Genomic DNA, 21,054 nt, shown 5'->3' on the forward strand with positions numbered 1-21,054 from the left:
AACTAACAGCGGGGTACGCCAACATCAGCTCATAGAGGCAGCAACGTGTCAAGATGGATCAGATTCATGGCGAAAACAAGCGCCTATGAATGTGTCCTACCTCAGGGAGGTTGTGGTAACAGAAGAGAGCAAAGAGTTCAACGCGTGACTCACTTTGAGCATGTGATATCCCACAGTGCACTTGGATTTGATGAGGACCTGGTGGATCATGGTGTATCCATGGTAACAGTCCATCTCGTGGATGCGGTGCTGGTTGAACTTCGACAGAGACAGCAGCACCTGCAGGGCTAGAGCCTGGGTCTTCTCACAGTCACTCAGCTCCACCACCTGGGCAACACCAACATAGACATGAAAAATGGACAAAATAGACAATTTAACAGCGGGAAAGCATATAAAAATAAGACAATTGAGAACCATGTCACGTGACTGTGACCTTCATACACAGTGTGGATCATCAAACCTGTGCAAAGAGGAAGACAAAGTTTCCTGTTCCTCCGATCTTGTGCAGGACACTCTGCAGGCCTTGGGTTTCAGTGGGGAGCAGACTCCTGAGCGAGTGGGGCTCCAGGGAAACACTCTGCACCTCTTTGGAGCTGAACGGACGCTGAGTTACCACCGTCTTGGCCTGGCCCTTCAGTCTGATCACAGGCTCATAGATAGTGTAGACTCTGGGACTACTAGGGGCGTACACTACTGCCAAGCTTTCCTGTACAGGCAAGAGCACAAAGCCAATGATCCCACCAAACTTTCAAGGATACACTTGACAGCACAGATTTAGTCCTGGGATAAATACAGTATGCCTTGCGTACAAAACAAACTACAGATACTTTACCCTGAGTGACTTTGCAACCCACAAAAAAGTGAAAGATAGTTCATTTGACAAATTACTCTGATTAACCTCAAATAAACATGTGTTTGCAGCAAGGAGAACACAGCTCATCACCCAAAGAACATCATACTTAGCAGGGAGGTGGGAACTCTACCCTCACTATGTATCAACACCCACTACTGATTCATGCTGTGGGCCTGCTCTCTTGACCTGGGACAGAGCTTCCGGATGAGACATAATCAAGATATTTAGTATTGATGATTCAAACAATACATCCAAGTTGACCAAGTAATAACTCCAGCAAGCTCAACTTGTTGGAGTGTCACGCTCAGACCTCAATTCCACGAATCGAAAGGCTTTGCATTTGTTGACAACATGAGTAAGATACAACTGCAAAGTTAATGTGTGCCAAGTAACAGGCTCATTCAACAATACCCATTTGTAAAATGGCTGCGTTTCCTGCAAGATTACATTAACGGTGCCTTTGATATAATCTTGCAGGAAATTCAATTATTTCATAAGAGTCTCTTCAATTTGAAGTTTGACCTGATGTGTCTTGACTTCAGAGTTCACATCACAAGCCTCCTACACATTTAGACTTTTGTAGACTGCTGTGTACATTGTTCTACGGGTGGTTACACTTTTCAATCTTTTTTTATCATCAGAGCTATGATCCATATAGTCATTAGCTTTAATGGAAGAAACAGAAGTAGCTGCAGTTTAATGATAATAGTGTTTACCATTGGGGAAAATTACTTCCTACAATGCAGTCATTAATTACTCCCAACTGATGGAGTTCAATTCTCATACACCATGAAATGAAACAATAAATGAGACATACAAAGGCTATGCAAACACACTGCTTGAAAGAACAAATGTAAATAGTGTATTTAATGATACTCATTCCCTATTTTAACAACATGGAGATACAGGAATAGATTTGAAACAATGCTAACAAGTTCTTTGTCTAGTTGACATGTTTTGTATTGACTTAGACTTACAATTAATGCTGTGGTGTCCACGTCCTTGTTCTTTGTCAGAAGCTCTTGCACGTGCTCACACTTCAGGCCATCCTGAGTAACGAACTTTGAGAATGTCCCACTGGGCTTGCCATACTTGCAGGGCATTATAGAGGTGAGGTCAGGACCGCTGGCATACAGGTAAAAGGCCTCCTCGGTTCCTATTCTAGCCCCTGAAGTATGAGAAAACAAAGGTAAAATAAATCTCCTAATCTAACATTATAAAGAAATCTGTTTTAAAGTGTAGGAACTGTAGAATTGCTAGATGACTGGGCAGTTCTTTCTTAAAATGGATAAGTTCGGATATCTCAGTTATTAGGCAGCTGAAGAACTGGTGAAGCAGAAAAAAAAAAGGCGAAATCCCAAATTAACCCTGTAATTGAATGATTTATGCTATTTTATCTATAACACATTAAATAATCATACATTGAGCAATATGCAACCCAGAGCTCAACCCACGGGACATCCACACCTTGATGTTTTATTTCTTGTTTTCAAGAAACTGGTGCATTTCACAGTCCGTCTTTTCCGAAGAAGAGACTGAGACAAAGTATGAATTCCAATGACAACAGAGAGACTGAAACATGTCTAATGACATCAGTCGGGTTCACAGCTTGAGCTCGCCTAGGCACAAGCCATTCACAGCCAGATAGAGGCCACAAGAGAGGTATTCAGTTTGAGCCCTGAGAGAATGCTGAGAATCTCCAGCACATGCACATCACACATTTACAGCCACTCGACTGAATATGCCTTTAAAATACAAATGTGCCACTGACAAAAACTACAAACCAATTACGTATATTATAGAGTATGTGTATTTATCTACATATTCAATAGAGGGCGATTATCAATTTACCACCAGGGAGCAGCAGGGAGGCTAAACATAAAAACGATAAAAAAGGATTAGGCCGGATTGTGAGCGGGCATGTAAAGTTGCATAAGAACCAGACACTGGCTTCACGGGGATTAAGCATGTATGAGCTTAAATTTAGATTCCAGCCAGCAATAATGACAAAAGAAATTCCTACCGTTAAAGAGAAGCACGGTGCCCATGCTCCACGGCGTGCTCGGCTTCAGTAGCTCCTCAGGGGACGGCACACAGTGGCCCAACATGCAGAAGGTCTTGTTGCTATCCGATGATAAACTGGACTTTCTGGGTAAGGTGTAGTCCAAGAAAACCTCACATTTCCTGCGGCAGGGAGGCCAGACGACCGGTGTTAAAGTACAAATGTATTTACTTATCTGCAGAGTTAAGGTGGTTATGGCTTCAAACCAAACAGCCTGATGTTTATTTAACAAGGTTCGTACCTGATTCCACACACCCAGACGACTACGCGGCCATGAATATTCTTCTTCCCTTCTGGCTGTTGGGTGTAAGTGAGGCCGAGGTGCTGCCATTGGCCTGGCTTGAGCAGTCCTTCACCGGAGTCTGCCTGTGCCAGCAGCCCTGCTTTGATCTCATCGTTCGGGTCTATACATATCCTTAAAGAACAGAACATACTTCAAGGTCTACACGGTATTAAAATTAGAAAGACATCAGTCAGTGCTCCTTCTCTGTGTTAGTCTTCAAAATCGCACATCTGAGACTGTTTTATGTCTATTTTGGAGCTCACCTGAATGTCAGAGACCCAGTAGAGAAATCTGCCCACACCTGAAGCATCAGAGCCTTGGACCCCATAGACACAATATGCACACCTTCCTCAGCTGTTTTTGGCACCGACTCAGCGGTGCCATGGTGGGGCTCAACTGTAGGAGGCTTCCTGTCCTCTGAAACACGATGATGACAGTCTGAAGACCCATTTCATATTTTATATTATCAACTGAAAATACTCTCATTGGGCAAATTATATGTTACTCACCCTTTTCTTTGTCCCCCTTCTCTTCTGGCTCTGCCACCCTCAGCCAAACAGAGGCGCTGAAGCCACTGGCCATGTGGGGCCAGCAGTTCTGCCCTACCAGGGGCAAGTGGAGAGGAGCAATGTGCCAGGGAGATAACAGTAGGTGGCTTGCTCGGGACTCTGTATCCCCCTCCCTGCGTCCAGGAGACAGTTTGCCCTTCCACAGTAAAGTGACGCCTTTTCCACCTGCGGCACCATTCTGTCTGGAGGCAGGGGTCGTTCCTCCAGCTGTTGGAGCCCCAAGGATTATGGGAAAGTTCAGGAAGTGAAGAGGTTCCATTTGCATGTTGGCTTCAACAATTTGTAGGATGCCATTCAGTAGAATCTCCTGTGGGGTAGCAAAGTAAATGAAACATGAGAGAGAGCTTTCAAATATGCCTACAATAAGTCAGTCAGAGCAGCCCAGAATCCAACCTGTTGCTGCTGCAGACGTGTCTCATTCTCATAATAAATCAAATAAAGCTAACAGAAAACACACAAATATGTTCACAGGGTTAAATATAAACCCTTTCCTTGCCCACAAGCCTAATTCTTTGGAACATGTTATTAATAAGACATGCTACCATATTCCAATTAAACGCAGACTGGTGGTAATAGACTTTAGCACATTTGTTCCTAGCACACTGGTGTTAATTGCATATGGAATGAAGTGGGCCCAGGGGGGTGTTCAGTGTTGATGAGGTGTAAAGAGCTGAGGAGTGAAGAGAGAGTGTGAGAGAGTGTGACAGAGAGGGTGTCTTGCAAACATGTTTCTCTGCTTGCCTAAAAACTAAACATGCATACGTTGTCAGCATAAGCTATCAGGGTAAACACCATGAACATAAGCTAGCAGTGTGGTGCTGAGTGACTGATAGGGTTTGCTATTTACTGTAGGAGGGGTCTTCTCCAGGAAGAGGCGAATCAGTAGAGCCAGTTCCTCCGCTGTGATTCGCTGGCTCACCATGGCAACCAGCAGTTCCACTAGTACAGTCTGGCAAACTGAATGTAGACCAAAAAAGAGCAGCTTACATAAACAGTTTTTATTCGATTTGGGCATGCGGCAGAACACAAACACAGAGCATCACTGCATGTTTTGCTCTCCAGCATGGTTTCTTATTGTTGGTTAAACAGAAAAAAAGGCCACATTAGTTATAGGACGTAGTAAATAGGACTGTCTGTAAGCAATAAGGACCTGGCTGAAAGGTCAATGGCAGGAAATATCTTAGAAATTGTATTGTAAATTGAAACATGTATTTTTTCCCCTCATACCATGCACATGACAAAAGTGTTGATAAATTACGGACCTTTAAAGGCAGGGTCTGTTTGACTGAGGATGTTGTGGAAGCCAGACAGGACATTTTTGACTCCACCCTGTGCAAGTACAAGAACAAGCAGTCAGCGGAATTTAAATGCAACTAGAGAGAAAATAATTGTTGCGCAGGCAATACATATATATATATATATACATGTCGGTGCCTAGAGGAAGAATTGGTCTGACCTGGTCGTAGAGCAAGGCAGCGTTGCGACGGTTGGCATGGACTGCCCCAAGCAGACTGTGAAACACATGACTCAGAACCTCAAGATCTGGGGAGCCGGTGGCTAATAACTGCAGTTCCATGGTGCAGATCTCTGGAAACAGCAGCAGCCCCCGCGAGGGGCCGTCTGCTGCCACTGCCAAGTCGCGCAACACCACGGACTCCACCTTCAGTCCTAAGAGAACAACCATGGACACCAGGGTGAGATCGGAGACACGCGTAGGCTGCTATGCCGTTTGAAGCACCTCATATTCCACAGACATTCCCTGTTTTGAGCTCAGCCCCATTCCAGACTCCCATCTTAGAGGCAGCTCATAAAAATGAGTTAGCTTCAGTCTTGTGCTCAGCCTCAGAGCGGCAGAGAAGTCCCCTAATGATTTACAGGATGGCAGCCCAGCAGGCTCTCACATGGCTACTGGGGCCTCCTTTGATTAATCAAACTCTCTCTCCCTATACATTTGCAGCCTCCCTGCTTCTGAAAACACATACTAACACAGATTTAAATACAGCTTTCAGTAAATATTATTCAAAAAGGATTATATCAACACCCCACGCCCCTCTTCTATAGAAACAGAATAACTACTTCACACTTTACGTACACTCCAGTCACGGCTCTATTTTAGGGAAATTAATTAGTTATGTCAGTTCAGACAGCAGATAGTACATTCACAATGTGTAAAAACACAAACATAGCTTAAGTGATACCACTCATATGAATCTGAAGAGACATTTTGAGGTAAGGAGTAATATACTAATATAAAATCTATATAATCTTTCGTTCATGACTACTTGGTACTTTTCTTGCAAATCACAAAATAAACCAGTAAGCTATAACCAAAACACTCACAAATGAGCGCGGATGCCCAATATGGTGAACAAACATGTCAATAAAAGTTTTAGAAAGACAAGATAGATGTTAAAATTTTAACTAAACCAAAGAAATCTACTAAGGAAATATTTTTAATTATCATACTAATCTTATTTACATTATATATTATTATAATATAGAACCAAAACATCTCACTGCTCCCCCACAGCTACAAATGTGAAATTACAAGTACAAACACTGGACAGAATATGATGATTTATGAATGTATTAACACATAAACAAGGACCACAGGAAAGGCCAAATCATTCTACACTCTAAATTAATGACACATGGTATAATTTCAAGAAGGGCCCTGTTTTGTTTGTTTATTTTATTTATGCATACTTGTTCAGCTTAAGGTCATTAATTGATTCACTGTTTTACAAGATCATGCCTTCAGAAAGTCCAAGCCTTTATTTCATGATGTCTTAATGTCACAAGATCCAGCTCATGAGTCCACCAAGTGCAGTTTTCTTACATCACGTAACAAGTGATACAATGCCTCTATTCTGAGGGAAAGAAAAAAGAAAAGGGCGCACTAAGGCCACACTATCAACCTGGGAGGCCAGAGGGCGAAAACGTAGCAGAGTCAAGAGACTAGTGTGAGAGAAAAAAAGAGTTCACTCTAGTTTCTGCCATGTCACAGTAAAAAAGCCAGTCACTCATCATTGCCAAATATCCTTCAAACTGATCCAGTTTTTGCACGACACCGCCAGTCCTTATACCCAAACCTAGCAAACTCGCAAAACCACAATGACATATAGCATTAAAACATAACATTTACAATAAATGTACCATAAAATAATTAATGAAAAGTGGCTGGACAACGTAAACACTTGTGGTTTCTCAAGGCTAAATCATCTGCTGCTTTAAAGGTTGAGATGAATACACGACCTCTCCATCCGTCAACATTAGTCTGCTGACATTTATCACCAACATAAACAAATGGCAGACAAGACAGATTGTCGAGGTGAAAATGATTTACAGGGTTCTTAAAATAACCCAAAAGGAGGTAAAAGTGTTGATATACTTACAGGACTTAAATGAAAACACAGCAAGTACCAATCCAGCAGTAAGTGCAGTACAAACGGGTCAAACTCCATTTGTGATGGCAAAGATGCCATCCTTTCTTTAATCCTTTCGCGCAAACCAGTCTAAAACGCTGTAATGAAACTAGTGAGATGTGCGCAGTAAATGCATGTAGGTGTGTGTGTTTGTGTGTGGACCCACCCTCTTCCTGCTTGGCCATGTCATCAGGGTTGCTTTCGCTGTCCGCGTCGTAGCCCTCCTCCTCCCCCGGGGGCTTGACGCCGCAGCTCTGCGCCTCGTCTACCTCTTCAGACAGATCACCTGCCTGGGTCACACCCTCCACCAACACCTGGAGCTTCTGAAGGAGAGGGGGAGGAGCAGACAAATGAAAAAGACGACAATGTCAATCTACACGTGCTACTACAGGGCCGGCTGTCTCTCAAACGCTATAAACGTGACGCAAGACATCACGCTTCACTACACTCGGCATGACAAGCAGCAGCCCTGCCACTAACGCAGCATAGCAATTGCCAACAAAATGTTTCCAAGTGATGGGAAAAAAAGATTTTAGTCATAAGACAAATATCAGCTGACTTGCACTGCACTCGCACAACCCAGTTCCTTGACGTGAACACTCAGTCAGCGACGTGCATGTAGGCAAACACACGTACACACAAACACATGCACACGCCCTCAGAAAATACAGACAACATCTAAACCATTTGCAGGGTCAAAGAAGAGGCTTATTGTAATACACTCAGTCTTCAATAGAAAACTGTCTAGCTTAATATTCAATTGAGGGAGGAATAAAGATTTCGAAGAATAGTTCCTCAGTGGACAAACTTTGTGGCTAGACCTCCACAGCGTGTACTAATAATGGTTATATGTACCTCACACAAAGCACAATTCTGGACTTACTGAGAAAGAACTAAGCCCTTCGAAAATAAGTAAGGCCATTACGTAAATGCTTAAATCCTCTATCTGGGACAGGATTAGTCAGACGGGCATTTTAAGACTTCTGGAAAACATTTTTTAGGCTCAGAGATGAAAGAGACCCAAAGAGAACAGACAAAATATCAGAGAAATTATCAACCTTTTATATCTTTTTCTATGTACTGGTATTATTTGGCAGTTACTCGCCTGTTCCTGATCAGACTAAACAGCCGTGTGAGTTAGGGCTTTCTTTGATGCAATCTACAGCTATAGCATCAGTAGCGAGGAGGAGGAGGAGGAGGAGGAGGAGGAGGGGGTGTTACTGTGACTGGAGGATTTTGTGCTGATTTGTCTTGGCAGAGAAATAACTGAGGACTTGTTGATTACGCAAATACTTGCCATTATTCCTTTTACAAAAAGTAGAAGAAAAAGTCAAATCAATGACCTGATTGGCAATTGGCAACTGATTGCCAACGACACCAAAAGCTGCAGTAGATACAACATGTCTCTTACTAGAACATCTGTCTGTCTTTCAAAAAAAAAATTCCAGCTGTAATTCGGTGTGCTGAACATAATCTTGAAAGGAATTTCAAAGAGGAAAAATAAAGAACCATTGCATAACACAAACCCGTTAGCAAGAACTCTGCTCTTGTTCAGAAACCGTTAACCAACATGGCATTTAGGTATTCAGCTCCAGTCTTTGTCTCCAGTTTTTCATTTCCCTTTTGAGTGTAATTATGTGTGTGTAGCCCTCAAACAATGACAGATATATATGTCTGCACAAACAACATACAAGAAAACAATACCTTTAAACATTAAACACTAAATATTTCAAATGTTACTATCTCTGGCTGGTTAATAGTGCATGAGTTGTTAAAGGTAACATATACGAATGGAGAAGTTCTTTCTACGATTGAGAGAAGAGTTGTGATAGTTTGAGACATTTTGCAATACATATTTCATAGCTTAGACTTAAAGAGCAGACATTTCAGGAAGCTGCAGAGTATTGGCGGACTTGGAGAGCAACGAGCTGTAGAGGAGTCAAGTATCTGATGCCTTATAGGTGAACCTGAACCTGCCTCTTGATACACGAGCGGCCCAAACAACTTGAGAATATAAAAAGGTGCATGTAACTGCACTCACTGTTTCTTCCCAGACAGGACTCACCCTATCTGGCTTCTCCTCTGGGGGATCAGGACAGGATGACACCTCGGCCAACGCCACTCTCAGTAGAGAATCAAACAGCGGAACGGCAAGGTCAGAGTTCACCACCCCTGAGCGAGACAGCTGGTCCCTCACCTCACACAGGGTCTCCTCCACTGACTGCAGCTATAAAAATCAGGTTGGGGAAAATGTTATTATTCAGTATAGTATAGTCTTGACAAATCAAACAAGCAAGAAAAATATACAATACATAAATGAATAGTATAGTACAAAAGGGCATACCTGAAAAGCAAGTTCTGACTCTGTCTTCTGCAGGACAGAGTTTGCACTGTGTAGACAAATCGCCAGCAAAGCCTCAAGGAGACGAATACTTTGTAGTTGCCACTCTTCCTCTAGCTTCTTTGCTGGATCTTTGGTCTTTCCCTCAGCTTGACCAGTGGTGAAGGTGTCAGACAAATCTTGAATGGACTCCTCTGGTTCCGGTGTGGCGGCAGGGACTGTGGAGTCGGGGCTGACTTTGCCCTTGCCGTCTCTCTTTTTCTTGGCTTTCCCGTCCTTGGTCTTCGCAGAAAGCTTCTGAATAACCATGGTCATGAGGCGAAGGCAGACATCCAGGCCCCCGAGCTTGAAGAACTGCCTTTGGAACAGGGGGCTGGCCAGGTAGATCCAACGACACACCGACCAAACATCTGCAGCCCGGCGGACCTGCTCCTTGGAGGGTAGGGCCACGCTGTCTGGGGACAGGTAAGGCAATCGGCCACCCAGGGGTTCACTGGCTGTACTGTCATAACCCGACGTGTCCTCAGAGTCGTTGGCTGAGTCGCGGTCAGAATCGGCCTCTTTGCTGACGCAGAGGAAGGCCACACACAAGAAGAGGTTGATGACGTGGAAGTGAGTCTCTGCCCGGCCGTGTCCTGGTCCGTGTCCACTCCGGCTCTTCTGACGGGGACACGACTCCTTCAGGCCTTCGTAGAACTTGCTGAGGCTCTGCGGGCCTTCTCCTGACCCTCGGGATCCCAATTCTTCAGCGAGACCCAGAATGGCTTCCCTGTCTTGAGCGTCGGCACTCTCCAACTCCTGAAGCACCCCATCAGCCTGCTGGCGCCCAGTGCCTAGTATCAGAGTCTCAAACACTTTCAAAGCCAGCGAGCGAGTCTGGTCGAGGTAGACAAGCTCTGTCACCTGGTTCAGTCCATTGCAGCTGATGAAAAGGTCTCTGATCACCCTGCAACACAAAATATTTCAAACTAAGCAAGGCCATCTGGACATTTGGCAATAGTTGATTATATTTTCCCACCCGTTCTCGTTAAGTGTAACATTAGTTTACAGTGGATTTCAAGGACTTGATTGATAGAGTGGCATACAAGCAGAACAACCGGCACCATGGCTCCAACGTTAGTCAGATTCAACTAGACACACACAGTTCCCTTCCCAGCCCCCATTTCTCACTGAACACTAGATTAATTACATAAAAACATGTGCACACTTAACACATTTGCTCTAGGTTTTGCAGCACCACCACATTTTTTATGAGCATGCTGAAGTAATTTACAGAATGGGTATAAAGTCTGACTGAGGCATTTTCAAATGAGCTGAACTGTATTCACCCCAGATCATTTAGATTAGGACCATTAGATTCATTTTGTTAAAATAGCAACCGTCTACCACGCATAGCAGTGATCAAGTAAACCACAGAGCAGCACTAACCGTTTTCACACAGACGCCCACGCCACAGGTTTCAACACACAGTTATCAAACACATCTTTACATACAGCACATTGCACTGGAGTAACTAATTTCACTGCAGACTTAGTTAAGTCTAAGTGCTCTGTGCAGCTGTATCATAAAGGGAGATATAACTATTGGTCCAGACTCTTTATCGGCATCCACTCTACATTAAATATGCCATCCTAGTGTTATGGACATATCTGATACTGCTTGTAAAATCGTAACTGTGTGTTTTCATATTATGGAGTCACAGAAATACTTTTGTCAATCTTAGGTGAAAGATTGAGTTTTCTGAATTTGTTCATACAAACCCAGGATCTTAATTACAAGGAATATTTGAGATGAACATAAAAAACGGATGAGCAAATGGACTGACAGTATGTGTGGCAATTTGTGAGTCCCTGCCATTTAGTAGTATTTTATTAACCGGGTATGAAAACGATCCAGTAAGCAAAAAGTTCAAGGTCTCGTTCTGAGTTACTATCATTTCAATAAATTCGGACTTTCGTCCGAGACCAGGATGAAGTTTTATAATTGCAATAAAAAGTATTTTGTAAATGTTTCTCAGGAATATCCTTATAGGTTTTGAGGGGTTAAAACAGAACAATTCAATCCTTCCTTGTTATTAATCACAGAAATGACTTGGTTATGTCACCGTTTGCATCTTGTTTGACAGAAAATTTGCCAAACTGTGACCTTTTCACAACGGTCAGATGAAAACATCACAGTTGTTAACAGTCTGAAGGCTTGATAGGTCCTTTGTAACACTTTGAATTTTAATAAGGACACCAATCAGACCAGATCTGCTCAGAGCATTAATCTCATCTTTAACTGATAACAGTCAAGCCCCAATTGGTTAATATGATCCCAATTATTTATTTTTAGTAACATAAAAGCCAGTTTTAGCCAAACTACTGTCTCCTTGCTGTATAGATAAACATTCAGTAACCTTTCATTGTAGCCAGGTCACACAGCAGTGCTAAATAATGTAATGGCATCAATTAGCAAGGAGTTAGAGAGACGGCTCAAATGACAAACAATGTCTGAGTGGATTGGGTGTCTCACTTTAATCAGGCTGTTTATATTTGCACCATCAGAGCGTCGCCTAATGCGTCAGTGAGAAATGACTCATCTGCATATCAGAACCAGACTAAACTAAACGATGAATACTCTAATCTTGTTATCTTAAACAGAACCTTTACGTTCAAACACCTCACCTTGATTTGAGGAGGGCAGGTAAGGTTTGCAGGTATATGAGCAGCACCTCCACAGGCAAACACTGTGTGTGATAGCTGCACACCTGAGTACATACAGTGGAGACACCCAGCTGTTGGGCATGGTGGGCCAGCTCCACCCCCCTCTGGAGCACAGGGTTAAAGATGTGTGTGTAGAGCTGCCACTGTACTATAGCATTGCCCCGCAGCGTCAGGTGACACACATGGCCGGCAATCTGCTGACTCAGCTGCCAGTCCTCACCGAACACCAGCTCTTGGTAGGCCTGCAGGGCGTCCCACTTCCACAGCATGTCCTCTGCCCCACCTCCACTTGGCAGAATACCCTGGGAGCGGTAGCACAGACTGGGGGGGATGGCTGAAGGCTCGCCAAGCTGCAGTGTCTCCTCCAAACCTGGCAGCTGGCTGTTGTCCAGAGTGCAGATGTTACAGGAGGCCAGCTTGGCTTTCTCCGAGGGCTGCCCCCCTCCAAGCTGGTCCAGAATCAGCCTGCCTAGAACACTGAGAACATGGGACTCGTAACTTCGCAGGCCTGGAGCTTTGAAGGCATGCAGCAGGGGTCCTACCACGGAGCGAGGGTCCATACAGCAGCAGATTCCAACAGCCTGCACCCCAGCAAGTACCTGCAAGACAGCCGGCCCACTTGGGGAGAGACGCTGCAACAGTCGTAGACATTGGTGAGCGCAGGCAGCCAGGCAGCAGCAGCGCTCTGGGTAACGTGCTATATCACCCTCCATCCCATCTTTTCCTTCTCCATCCTCTTCAAAGGGGTTGCGCCTAGCAGCCTGCTTAAAGGCAGAGACGGGCAGACCAGACAGGTCTCTGTGGTGATGCAGGAAGTGGGAATATTCACAGCGACGATGGCGTCGCCGGGCACATACTGATTGATGGAGCTGCTCTGATTTAGCTTTCTTGACAGCGCTGATAATCTTGAAGACCCCTGCAATGAGACCTCGAAGCCTCTCTGAAGCCTCACCACCTATTTCAGAATCCCTGGCCCTGCCTAGTCCCTCAAGTCGCAGCACAGTGGCCTCGAAGAGTTCAAGGCCACGGTGCTGCACAAATTCATGGATGAGCTCAAGTGCCTGGCTAAAGAAAAACGGGTTGGGAGTGGACGCTTGCAGGCAACCCAGCAGAACTTGTAGAACCCCTTCTAAAAGCTCTGGCAGTAGCAGTGCCCTATGGCGATAGCGGGAGAAGGAGAAGTCGTCCTGGACCTCCTGGAGGGTCTTCTTGGGCCGAGGAGCGAAAGGGTTTGTCTGCCTGTCCAAGCAGCTGCGGATTTTTAGAGTGGCTCGTAGTAAATCGGTTAAGCTGCGTCTTAGGCTATCTGGTAGGGTTTCACTCTGACTCACATCCACTGACATCAGATGTAAGATGGTGCGTAGCAGCATCCTCTGGACCAGGGCGATGGGCTCCTCTGTCCAGCCTCCTGCCAGCTCTTCCGCCCCTGATCCACCTCCACCGCCTGTCCCTGGACCACAGCAATCTCCAAACTCTGTGAGGATCTCAGTTAGAGTGGGCACCACACTGACTGCCAGGCCAGGATTATGGTTGATGCTCATGTCAAATTTACACACTTTCTCAAGCAGTGAAAGCAACACGTGGCAGAGATCGAAGGGAGAGTTTTCCATCCGGTTGAAAATCGATATTGCAGCAGGGTCTGTCAGGGTTTCAGTGTCCAGTGTCTGGGAGCCAGGCACTCGGGGGTGAGTGTAAGGTGCGCTCATGGTTTCTGTGGTGGTGGACGGTGACTGTGAGGCCTCTGAACGAAGGTGCTGAGCGCTTACACGGAGAGTGGAGCCCTGCGACCGTCGGCTCCTTACGCCACCAGAGTCTTGGGCAGCCTTGTCTTCAGCATTGGCGTCTGAATCTGAGGTAGAAAGCTGGGACTTTCGAGCATCCCTCACTGAGTATCGCTGCGCTGTCCTGCGCGACCTCCGTGACTTCCAGCTGCCACTACCGACACGTGACCTCTTCCCAGGGTTCTGTTCATCTGTGCCACTCTTGGGTCCTGCTCTGAGAGGGGCGGGCTTCACCTCTCGGCTAAGGAACACTTCCAGCAGGGACGGCAGGGTGAAATCTGCCAATACACAAGAACGGGCTGAATTCATTATGAATGTACATATTAGATTACTTGTTGACATACTAAATTTCAATTTCACCTAATGTACATTTTAAATGTTGTATAGTCCCCCAATTTTCATTTGAAATAGTTGGTTTTGACATTTTAATGTAATAATTTTAAAACACTAAGACTCTCAAACACTGGATATTTTAATTTACATAACTATCATTTGTCAAATGTAAGACGAGTTAAGCAAAAGTCAGTAAGTCTTAATTCCTTCAGTGGACACAAGTGGAAATTAATTAAAGTAAAAATGTCTAGGGTCGGTGTTAGTGAGGATCAGCAGTCCTGTACTAAATACCGGTGTCATTCTAAGGTCACGGGGCACTGCAGCCACTAGACTTCTCCTGCTGTATGACTACTTTGGTTTTAAGAGACATGGGGGCATCTACTGAAATGATGAACACGTATGAAAATGAGCAGGGCAAAATGAGCTGTACATGGAGTAGAAATGCTGCATTCTAAATAAAAATGGGAAATTTGGCGAGTGTGTCTCAAACAGTTCACAACTGAAAGCAATGAGGACGCATACCAGCATCTTCACATCAACCCAACGAACCTAATGTTGATATACTGCTCAATTTGAATATCTTTTTGTGGGTAATGAATAAGAGGAAAGATAAAATGAAACAAATATGTAAATAAACCAAACCGGAGGATATTATTGACCCATGAAATGCAGTCTGTACATCAGTTACTCGCTACAAATGATTCAGTTCACTATGTGTCACAGAGAGCTGTAAAGCAAACTTTAGACTCAAGCAGTTGAAGTATGGAAATCGCTTCCATTCGTTCCAGACCATGAATAAAAATCTGTCACGTCATTACAACTGGGGCGGTGTGAGACACGAGCTGGCCGCTGAGCAGATCTACCTGGTTTAACTCTAACAAAGTAACAGCAGTGTACTGACCTGGGGCTTTTTCCTCCTGCACGGGGATCTTCCAGACAAGCGGCAGCAGAGAGAGCAGCAAAGTGAGCAGCTCCTCCCGGCAAGTCAGCTCCTAAAAAGTGAACAAGACACTGAGATTACCCCCTCTGCTCCATTTGTTCACAAGTCGATGCCAGATCGTGACACTTTCACTGAGGCACGCTCCCAAGCAGAAGGGCGGCTACTTTGCCTCGGCGGCCACATGAGCGACGCAGAGGAATTTGAGTAACGAAAACCTAGGTTACACTTCTCGTTCAGCTTTAACAAGTGTGAAAGGCGCTGGAAACATCATACGAATGTGATCTAATTTATTGAACGACGTAACACTGCACTGAGATCCCATTTCTATGGAGGTCATTCCCACCGCACAGAGAGAGAATCCACGCCTTCATGTGTTAATTAAACAATCAACCTACTCCTTAAAGAAGAAATTAAAACATATTGAGTTGAACAATGCAGTCAAAACTGTGGTTTCCTTCCACAATCCTCCCCTTTTTTGCGGCTTTTCTCTCATTTTACCATGTTAGTGAATATAGTTAGTAAAACCTTAAATCTGTCCCTAAAGGTTTAACCAGTTTCTTCCAGTGAAGCATAGCGAGGGACCCGAGTCAACTAATCAAAGCCATAATTATAAGTTCACGACATGGTGGCACTGTCGCAGGGTAAGCTAATTTAACAAATCACATTTTGAAATTTTACACTTTTCATGTATTACATGTATTGAACACTTGACAACAAAGGGTCTCACCCCAGCTGTCACTACATACAAAGGATGAGACACACATACACACAGCTTGGCCTTGTGCTAACACTTTCAAGTGTGGAAAAGAGACGACATCTGCTCAAGATAAGATCAGAAATACTAAGCCACATGGAAATTCACACATGCGGCAATATTCAATACTTCATATTTTGTTTGTTGGGCTGCTATTCCAATAGAGCATTTTATAATCTAATTTATATTGAACATTTCAAAACTGCCATATAGAAGGATAACACATGCTATATTTGTAAATAAGCAAGACAGGATCGATTCCATGGCTCATTCTTTAGCCTAAAAAGTATTTGAAGAAAGAACAGCAGGAACATGACATCTAAAGCAAACATTGCTGTCAAATCAGCAGCGTCACTTAACCCGTCCCTTCAGCGATCAGGGTCACGCTAGATTATCTGATCATTTACCATGGTGGTAATTAAGGAATGTTGACACATGTGTGTGTTGAATGTATACCACGGATGCTTTCCCATGATCAGCATCAACGTACTTAATACTACTTAAAACCAGTAGTTATATGGACGCAAGTTTCAAAAACACACTCAGCTGCAACTCGGCACCTTGTGCAGGAAATTATTCAGGAGAAGACCGAGCTGTGCTTGAACTTTGAACTGATTGAACACTGACCTTTTGCACACACGATTAGCAGCGGTCAATTATGTCTCATGCGTGATCTCTTGTATGATGTCACTGAACTTGAACGCAGCACAAAACAGTTGTCGGGTGAAATCTCTGCTGTGCATGTGAGCGTTTGAGCTATTTCTTCCTGACATTTTGGCTGTACTGCTTTCTGTAGAGATGTCACAGATGGAGAAATCACGTGTATACGCTTACTGTATACAACTACTTTGTTGGAATTGACAAGACAGTAACTTATTGTACAACCCTTTTATAACAGCACCTTGTTTGTGAGACATTTGTAGGGCCCTCGTCTCTTTCACACCAACCATACGACTCCCGATTTACATTCACAAACACTAGGTCACAATTCCATGGCTAAAATATATTTGAACACAAACCCTGATTAAAACCCTGACAGAATTGTGGCTTACATAATATGTATTACAACCACTTTTCTCCCCACAGACTTGACGTATAAGCAAATGGAGGATTTGCTAAGTGTTTACTAGAAATCTGCAATTTACAAATCGCTGGGCTCTGCTGGTGCAGTCTACAGACCAGTGGACCAATTAAAAAGCCAGAGGAAACACTGGGTTTAGTCAGAGCCTGGCCCCAGTTGAGGGAAAACACAATACCTGCCTCTGTGATTTAATATTAGCACTTACATAGAGCGTCTACAGCTCAACGTCAGAGACAAACAGCATTGCTAAGAAACACAACAGCTGCCTTTGCCCTCCATGATATTTTCTCACCAATGATATAAAGAGTTTTCTTAAAAACAGATAACTTTTTCAGTACAAGCTCAAGCAAGTTCATCTGCAACGTATAAGAACAACTCACCTGGTCAATGATGGAGTCCAAAGTGCTGAGTAACAAGAATCCCCGGCCCCTGACCAGGTACTCGCCCAGTGCCACCATGTGGTTTTCCTCCTCGTCTTCCTCCCGCGCCTCTGCTCTTTGAGCCACCGCACTGCACAGTTGATGGACATCAGTCAGGAATTCCCTTGCCAGTGTGTTACTGGCCCCACTCATGTCTGAGCTACAACAGAGAGAGGGAGAGGGAATTGAGTTTTTGGACCTTATCAATTGTTGAAGTTCTCCTTCGTAAGGAGAGAGACGACTGTCTCCATATAATCCCCCATCTATTTCTCATAGGTGTGTGTTAATGTCAGAAGCTCCATGTCAATATCTAAAACCAACTCTTAGTCCAATCTGAAACGCTATGACCAAAAAGAATAAAACTTACTTAACCTACTAATAAACGGTCATAAAGCAGCATCTTTTAGCCAGAACCATAGGTCTCTCTAAGCGTAACTGACACTAAGCTGTAGGTTTGAGATAAAACACATACCCCTCACACCTCTTTCGGTTCCATTTAGCCATTTTGTAAACGCACCCCCTTTGAGAGGACAACCCAAACATCGCACAGCTGACGATTTGACTTCATGACATGCCCCGGGTAATTCAGCGCTGCCAATTTCACGACACGGTTTATTCTTTGGATTCTTTCCTTTCCTTTGACGTCACCAGTATATTTACATTTCTTTAACCAGTTAACCAGTGCTTTCATTCAGATGAACAAAAGAAAAAATGGAAACGATAACAATAGAAAGACTGAAGTGGTGTGTGCCAATATAATCCACAACGAGGATCGACACCAGAACACACACACAAAACAAATTCATCCCATACAAGTCCCTACATAAAGTGCAGGCATCATCTTACCAAATATCAACAGGCCAAACCTTTTCCTTGCATTCATCTTGTGTATGTTCCAAGCCTAACTGCAGCTCTGCTTGCTGTATCTGCATACCTCCTCACACGACGACTGACTGAATTTCCTGTTCTCCAGCGCAAATTCCATTAAATTGGAATTTCAAATGGAAGCTTTCCAGATTCGCAGCAGATCAGCGTATCACATGAAAGCATGTGATGTCACATGGCACAGGGACTAGCCTTGGGAATACAGACAAGCCCCCTTTGCCCCGTGTAAGACCTCAGTAAAAAAAACCTTGTTCACAATAGGTTCCTTCAAATCCTCCACTTCAACGATTGTTTGGGAATTTCTGGAGAAATCTATAACAATACACTTTTAAGAGCTAAATGCTACGTCTGATTGAGCAGCAATGTAGATGCTCTTTTATAAAATCTTGGTCACTTCAGCTTTACAACATGATGTATGACCAAAGAGTGTTCCAAGCTACAGTTTATTTAAAATATATCATTTTATTATAACATAAACCTAAATAAAGGCGAATGTCAAACTGTAAACAACATACACAAATCATATGTTTTACTTCAAATTTATTCAACCTTGGTTTCTATCTAATCAGGAATAAAAAAAAGTCATGAATAGAGTGTGAATCGACTCTTATTGTTACTTCTCAGAATACTTTCATGAAACTCTTGCACTACATCTCAGAACCAATGTTTTGTTTCATCTGTCCCAAATGTGCAGCCTCGTATCATATTATATCAAATCATAGCTAGTGGGGAAATCTTTTGCTTTAATTTTACTAAATGGTATGGACTTAATATATATCCTCAAGCATTAAAAGAACAGAAGTTTTGATCAGATAAGTACATGGTCTGATTTTGGAGGTACCAGAACAACTTGATTCAGAAAAATGGCTCCATCTTAACATGTAGCGTTAATTAGGTAATTTACATACAGTAATTGGGGTGAGGCACAATCCGGAAGCGGTATTGAATCTGGGATCTTTGTAACTCCCACAAACCGGCAATACCTCAAAAACATTACCGACGTGCCTCAAAGGGGTTGAACAGAACTGAAAACATACCACATACATTTCAAGATGCAAAATTTGTTTGTTTTTTTAAATACTGAGGGCATTAACTAATTTCTTCACCAGCACAGGGCCACTGTCCTCTTAATCGTGTTATCATTGCCACAAGATAGTGATTAGTGTCTCAGTAAACAGATGGGTTCGGGGCAATCGTCCTGCTGCAACTTTGTTTTGCACAGGACAGATTTTGTGTTTTGATTCTGGTCAGTTATAAAAAAAAAATGTAATTGAGTTTAATTGGTCTCATGGCAAATATGACTCATTGTTTGGCAGTCCAAAATCAGGACAGTGTTTCATCTTTTTTTACTGTAAGACTACAACCAACGCGGTTCAGGACTTTGTTCAGTGCACACTGACAAGGGCTGAGAACAGTTTGAATGAATTGTATAATTTAATTACGTTACATTACATTACATCAGGTTCTACAGCAAACAATGAGGGATTAATGACTCACATCCACACCCACACACACCTTCACACCCACACACCCACATAAGACATACAGTATATGGAGTGATATGATTCACTGCGACTCATTTACTCCTTTTGTTTGTCTGAACAAGTGCAGACAGCCGTTGTACCATCCATCCAACCACTCTCCAGATATATTATTATGGACAATAATCCTCTATCGGACAACTGACAGACCAACTGACAGACAACCTTACAGCAATAGCGCTAACTAAAAGCTTCATTTAGAGACATTTTAACCTAAACCACTTTCATATTGTAATTACAACTCTGCTAGGGGAACCAATAGCTCTAGAATGCTAATGCACTCACTTAATTCAAAAACGTGTTTGTGTGTGTGTTTGGCTTACTTATTAACACCCTTGAGAGAATACAAACAAGAAACACTTGAGCTACCTAATATCCCATGAGTACTCCTCATCAACATGTAAATCACATTCAACAAGGTGCTATAATATAAAATGTACCATGACTGCATTTTGAGAGGTTTTGTCTCACGGTGTGTGAGACAAAATTTTCAATTTCAGAACACATTTAAGCTGTTCCAAATGGTCAGTGGTGGATGAGACCTACCAGAATCTCAGAGCATCCTTGGTGCTGTAGCTGTGGAGGTGCCGCACATAGTGGAAGAGACACAGGAAATTCTCCAGACACTGAAGGCTGACCTGATGGGAGACAGAGAGACACAGATAAGAAATACTAAAACACTAATCAGGTGATGCCTGTTGATGTTCTTTCATAACCAGCCCATCTTCATTTTCCTCCAAGTACAAACACTGATACCAGCACTCATTAACTCCAATGCAAAATGACGATACTGAATAACTCCCAACCAAGGGATACAAGTAAGTGTTCAGAATTTAAAGTAAATATACTGTAAATTAAAAATATTTCCACTTCTACAGATTATTTCACTTTCTCTGCACATTTTACAATTTAAAATCACATCAGCACTAAAGGTCCTGGGTGGGAAATATTAAACCTGCCTCAGCACAGTGTGGTCCGATTATAGACTACACATTCTTTCATTTAGATAAGATAAGATAAGATCAAAGTTTATTATCCCGATGGAAATTACTGTGCAACAGTTAAAGTACAGTGCAGAATGA

General features: G+C 43.3%; 1 protein-coding gene across 3 annotated transcripts in view; it reads right to left on the minus strand.

Annotated features, from left to right (window-relative positions):
- lyst (lysosomal trafficking regulator) overlaps positions 1-21,054 on the minus strand; it is a 46,461-nt gene that overhangs the window by 16,498 nt on the left and 8,909 nt on the right. For all 3 annotated transcript variants that reach the window (XM_076162367.1, XM_076162359.1, XM_076162351.1), the window contains exons 3-19: positions 20,519-20,610; positions 17,508-17,706; positions 15,254-15,344; positions 12,200-14,297; positions 9,537-10,479; positions 9,258-9,419; positions 7,359-7,515; positions 5,224-5,435; positions 5,030-5,096; positions 4,615-4,724; positions 3,708-4,074; positions 3,462-3,615; positions 3,157-3,330; positions 2,877-3,037; positions 1,831-2,021; positions 461-706; positions 154-327 (exon numbers count right to left, since the gene is read on the minus strand). In XM_076162367.1, the coding sequence (XP_076018482.1) occupies positions 154-327; positions 461-706; positions 1,831-2,021; positions 2,877-3,037; positions 3,157-3,330; positions 3,462-3,615; positions 3,708-4,074; positions 4,615-4,724; positions 5,030-5,096; positions 5,224-5,435; positions 7,359-7,515; positions 9,258-9,419; positions 9,537-10,479; positions 12,200-14,297; positions 15,254-15,344; positions 17,508-17,706; positions 20,519-20,610 (5,598 nt within the window). The remainder of the gene's footprint in view (positions 1-153; positions 328-460; positions 707-1,830; positions 2,022-2,876; positions 3,038-3,156; positions 3,331-3,461; positions 3,616-3,707; positions 4,075-4,614; positions 4,725-5,029; positions 5,097-5,223; positions 5,436-7,358; positions 7,516-9,257; positions 9,420-9,536; positions 10,480-12,199; positions 14,298-15,253; positions 15,345-17,507; positions 17,707-20,518; positions 20,611-21,054) is intronic.

The sequence above is a fragment of the Genypterus blacodes genome, unplaced genomic scaffold (assembly GCF_046128005.1).
Source record: "Genypterus blacodes isolate CSIRO-AG114 ecotype Tasmania unplaced genomic scaffold, CSIRO-AGI_Gbla_v1 ptg000012l_1, whole genome shotgun sequence".
In the NCBI taxonomy this organism is placed as follows: Eukaryota; Metazoa; Chordata; class Actinopteri; order Ophidiiformes; family Ophidiidae; genus Genypterus; species Genypterus blacodes.